Source organism: Ipomoea nil, unplaced genomic scaffold (genome assembly GCF_001879475.1).
Source record: "Ipomoea nil cultivar Tokyo-kokei standard unplaced genomic scaffold, Asagao_1.1 scaffold3069, whole genome shotgun sequence".
Classification (NCBI taxonomy): domain Eukaryota; kingdom Viridiplantae; phylum Streptophyta; class Magnoliopsida; order Solanales; family Convolvulaceae; genus Ipomoea; species Ipomoea nil.
In genome coordinates, this window is record NW_017619497.1 from 4488506 (window position 1) to 4493772 (window position 5267).

Consider the following 5267-nt stretch of genomic DNA (forward strand, 5'->3'; position numbering starts at 1 on the left):
TTTAATTCTACTATAGTTTCATTTGACAATATACATTATTGCATGAGCTCTATTTTTTTTCTTCATTTTTCACACGCACTAGTTTAATTATAGTAATGCTGAAGTATTATTCTAATTACATTTTCAGGTTCATTCGACAATATATGTTATTATATGGCTCTGCATTTTAGTTTCATTTTCTACCCGCATTAGTTTCATTATAACAAAAAAGTATCATTTTATTTATATATACTACAGTTTCATTTAACTATAATGTGCTCTGTTTTATATAGTTTTATTTTTTTATACACACTAGTTTCATTATAACAACATTAAAGTATCGTTTTGGAAGTTATTATTACCGACAAACATCACTTGACATGCATGAATGATGGCTACCTCTAGCTTGAAGTGAAGTGGATGCAAATGGGATATATAGTGCCATACCAATACACCAAACGCCTCGGCGTTTCATGTCACGTACTGCTCACTACTAATTACTAAAGCTATAATTGGTGGCTAATAAATCTTTTTGTGGAAATTAAGATGGATGTTAAACCTCCTACACACAAAAAATCTCTTCATGTTACATGCAACGTACGAAACTGGTGGATACTAAACCTTGATGTTTCAATTCATTGGGTTATTATCAATCAATTCTTCCAATATAATGCGTATAAATTGGTTCCAATAATGTTGTTTATTTAATGGAATTGACAGGCTTTCATATTTTCATTGTCGGACAGCACTTTCACAGATGCTTAATTGGGGTCCTGAAGCCATTAATGTATACATTTTTAATAACTAATTTTAATTTTTGAATAGTTAAGCGTTTCCCTTCTCTTTCCCTCCATCTTCTTCACCAAAGCAAGCCTCCATTAATGGTCTCAAGAGCCCACAATCATGTAAATGTAACTATACAACAACATATATATATAGTGGAACCCTATTTAATTTGGCTTAATTGACATTGCTGAAAAATTGTTCAATATTTTTTCCTTTTGGGATTTCACATAAAAGTCATGTGTCCATTCTAGATTTACCGGTTATTATCTTCTTGTTAGTTGATCTTGGGTTTGAGCATGAGTGTTTAATCATAGCACCACTAGGCTTAAAACCTTACATATACGTACCAAGTTAAAATATGTGTTTCGTCTCAACTAAAAATTTAAATTGATATTAGGTTTGTGCATGCACACACATCGTACAAAATTATATATATATATATATATATATATATATATATATATATATATATATATGTGTGTGTGTGTGTGTGTGTGTGTGTGTGTGTGTGTGTGTGTGTGTGTGTGTGTGTGTGTGTGTGTGTGTGTGTGTGTGTGTGTGTGTGTGTGTGTGTGTGTGTGTGTGTGTATGTGTGTGTGTGTGTGTGTGAGAACCGAATACAATACTTCAATGTATTTACCACTTCAAAAATAAAAAATGGATAATGTGTAAGAATTTGTTACGTTTATTCAGAACGATAATAGAAAAAGCTAATGTTTTAATGGAGATTTTTCGTGAAAATTGGCTTCTTACAGTATATGGAAGAGGCCCACACGTACTCCATTACAACTTTGTTTACTTGCATATAGAGAGGTAGAATTTGTCACAATAGATCAAGGATTGAGTCTCACCAACGGAAGTGTGGGAGCAACATCTCAAAGTGAGGAGGACTTCTTATGTGGTAGTGAGCAAAAGTCTCTGTTGATTAGTTGAGTCAAATAATTTACCACTCCACAAACACTATTGGGTCGAGATGTGGGAACGCTTGAGATGAGCTTTTTGTGCGCAGTGAACAAATTAAAAGCCTCTGTTGAACTGTTGAGTCACCATAATTAAAGAACAACCCCTGAGCTGAGCGATTCCACCTTTATCACAATAACCCGACACGTACGTACTCCGATCCATTACAGCTTTGTTTACATATATTTATTTGTTCTAGTCAAGCTGATGAGGAAATTAAGGATGATATATAACAAAACTTGCAATTGTATTCAAACTTTCATTCCTTAATTATAAATACATGCATGATGGATACATCATTATGTCTCGATCCATTTTCCTTTAACACTGGACCGACATTATACTGACGGCGAAACATACTTTAATTAATAGTAATAGTTTTATATATACTTCTTTTTTTTAAAAAAAAATATTAAGACGTGGTATTTTTCTTCCAAATTTCTTCAAGCTCTCTGGCAAAAGCCTTCTGCCTTCCGACAACAACAGTGATGTGGTCCTTGTTCTCCAAAACCTTAACTCGGGCGCGGGGGATTCTTGACTTTACGTTGTAGCTGCACTCCACCGGGATGAGTTCATCGTCTCTGCCGTGGAACACCGCCACGCCGCACGTTAGCCGGTTGCTCACCACCTCCAAATACGCCTCCATCTTCGCTGCGGTCCCACATATGATGTTGTGCAGTGTATGCCATGCTGCATGGTGCGTATGGCAGCAAAAACCATCCACCAAATACGTTCTTATCCTGCTCATCCATCACATTTTATTTTAATTTTATCAGTCTTAATAATAATGGGGAAAAGCCCTGCTAGTTAGGTCATAAGGCAAGGTTTATGCAGTACAATAAACACCCTTAGATACTGACCGCCTACTAACAAGTTAGGTCATAAGACAGAGTTTAAACGGTGCACATTTTCATGTAACAACGGCCTTTTAGGTCATAAGGCAGGGTCTAAATAATGCACACATTCAATAGAGGTTAGGTCATAAAACAGAATTTAAACAGTGCACATTCCCATGTAAGGACGACCTTTTAGGTCATAAGGCAGGGTCTAAATAATGCACACATTCAATAGTGATTACTGATTACCAGTTAGGTCATAAGATACTATTTATGCAATATACACATTCAGATAGGGTCAATTATGTCATAAGAAAAGTTTAATTAGTGCACACCCTCAATAGGCATGATTTAAGCAATATTTTCAGGTAGTGATTATCAATTAGGTCATAAAGCAGGGTTTATGCAGTGCATATCCTTAGGTACTGATTTAAAAAAAATAATAATAATAAAGAAAAAGGAGGTGAAGACCGTGGTCAATGGGATTGGTGTGGCGCTTTCAAAGTTGGCGGGGCAGCATTGACACGCCTCGTATTTTGTTGTACCATAAATGAAGAGATGATGACAGTATAGTATAGAGTTAGGGGAGAAATAGGAATTAAAGTAAGTAGATATGAGACAGATAGATGACTTCCTCACCTGTTTCTGGTTATGAGTTTGGTAAGAAAATCCCACACACGGTGGTTCTTGCAGATAAGAAGACACACCGTCCGGCTTACGTGCTCGTACCAACACGCTATCGATCCCCCCAGCGCTATCGGCGGCCACACCCGCCGCGGCGCCACCCTCCTCATCATGTACTGCGACGCCTGCTCCCCCTTCGGCACCGGAAAATAAGGCTGCAATATAATCATCGCTTTCACGGTCTCACTTTCACACTAGTTCACCACTAATATTAATAAAATTGTTGATTTCTGGACGGTAGATTGTAGGCAATGATACATAATCTAATTTACCTCTACCACTAAATTACCTGATTTATCCTTATAGTATCCTGTGGGACTTGAGGAGCTACTGAATTTTACCTTTTGTGAACAAGTAATAGACAATGACATATAATTCCATTTATCCCTACCACCAGACACTAATTTTTCTACTTAATGGACCACTAAATCACCTGATTTATCCCTCCAGTATCGCGTGAACTCTGAGGAGCTAGGGAATTTTGGGTTTTGTGGGCAAGTAATATTAATGATCCCAATGTGATATCAAATACTGGTCTTCTCACTTAATGGTCCTGAATCACTACTCTAGTGTTGGACCAGGGTGTAGGGTATGAAGTAAATTAATAAAATATATTGATTTTGTAACTTACGGGTGCTAGTAAAGTGAGAGATTTGACCGAGCCGGGATGTTTTACGGCGAGTGCGAGGGCTAAAATGCAGCCTAAAGAGTGAGCCACGATGTGGAAAGATTTCACCTTGTGTGGCTGCAGAACTGATTTCTCAATCATGTCCAGATGTTCTCTGAGGGTGTAAAGTGAGTCGTTTGGCTTCGGGCTTCTTCCGAATCCCAGCAGATCCACTGCAAATAATCTGTATTTGGATTTCGTCAACCTGGAAAAGTTTGGGAATAGCGTCTCCGTCCAAAACGCCGACGACGAAATGAATCCATGAATGAACACCACGTTTTCTTGCACTCCATTACCTGGAAAAAAACATCCACATTTAATTAATGCTCATTACCTTAAACATAAAGAATTCCAATTTTGTTTGTTTTTTTACACCTTTTGCACCCTCAACATGAACGTATAACGTGTCTTTGCAACAAGAAGACGCCCAAGAATGACACGTCTCGCAGTCGCAATCCGACCACCTGGGAGCGGACTGGTCGGATCTGTGCCGGCCGCCGTTTCTCTCTTGCAGCATTTCAACAACGGCGGAGTTAACCGTGAACGGTGGCCGCCCGCCGGCGGCCACTCTCAGCTTCGTGATCTCGTTCCCCTTTGACACCTCCGCCACCAGCGACGGCCGGGTGTACAACGTGTCCGAGATTTCGTCAAGCCGGAGCTGGCTCGACGACGTGAGGCGAACAACCTTGGATTCTCCGGGCTCGGAGACCAAGATTGCGTCGCTGCTCGTCATCGCCTCTTTCACCGGCGAGCAGTAACACGCCTTCCACTGCGCCTCCACCATGAAATCCGCTAACTTGTAAGCGTAACACAGGACGATATCCAGAACGTCAAGAAACGAGAAGACGATGAAGCTAAGCACGTTGTTAACGACTCTCCCTGTCACTATCAGAACCGTTCTACCCCGTCCCGAAATCGCCATTTTCCTGTCGTTATCTCGTCTCGTACGTTGTTTGTTGTTCTCTTCTTCTCTGAACATGCAAGACCGTACAAAACCAGGTAGAGAGTAAAGAAACTAGGGAAAACGCGCACTGGGTCTTGGACTTTAAAGGGTTTTTGGAAATGGGTCATGGAGAAAAAGGAAAGGCGTCCATTAATGGCGAGATGGAGCTTGGATTCTTGGAATCTTGACTTTTGCTAAGACTTTGTAACCTTTTCATGTGTTACAAATGTTTGATTCTGACAATTTGGAAGAGAGGAGAGAATGGGTGACAGATGGGTGGATCTGTGGATACATAATAAGGTAACATGTAAATGAATAAGATTTCTTGGAGCATTAAAAGCTATTTGCGATTTTGCGGGACAAAGGAAATTAAAAAGAAAAAAAAAATACAGTTTGGTGGTCGTTGAACCTG

At 39.4% G+C, this 5267-nt stretch overlaps 1 protein-coding gene across 1 annotated transcript; it reads right to left on the minus strand.

Moving 5' to 3' along the window:
• Positions 1-1953: 1953 nt before the first annotated feature.
• On the minus strand, positions 1954-4913 carry LOC109164638 (probable lysophospholipase BODYGUARD 1). The gene is made up of 4 exons (XM_019313156.1): positions 4288-4913; positions 3877-4208; positions 3201-3400; positions 1954-2465 (listed from the first exon to the last, which is right to left on the minus strand). Exons 1-4 carry the CDS (start codon positions 4889-4891, stop codon positions 2138-2140), a joined length of 1464 nt encoding a protein of 487 aa, XP_019168701.1. The 5' UTR covers positions 4892-4913; the 3' UTR covers positions 1954-2137.
• Between the last annotated feature and the right edge of the window lie 354 nt (positions 4914-5267).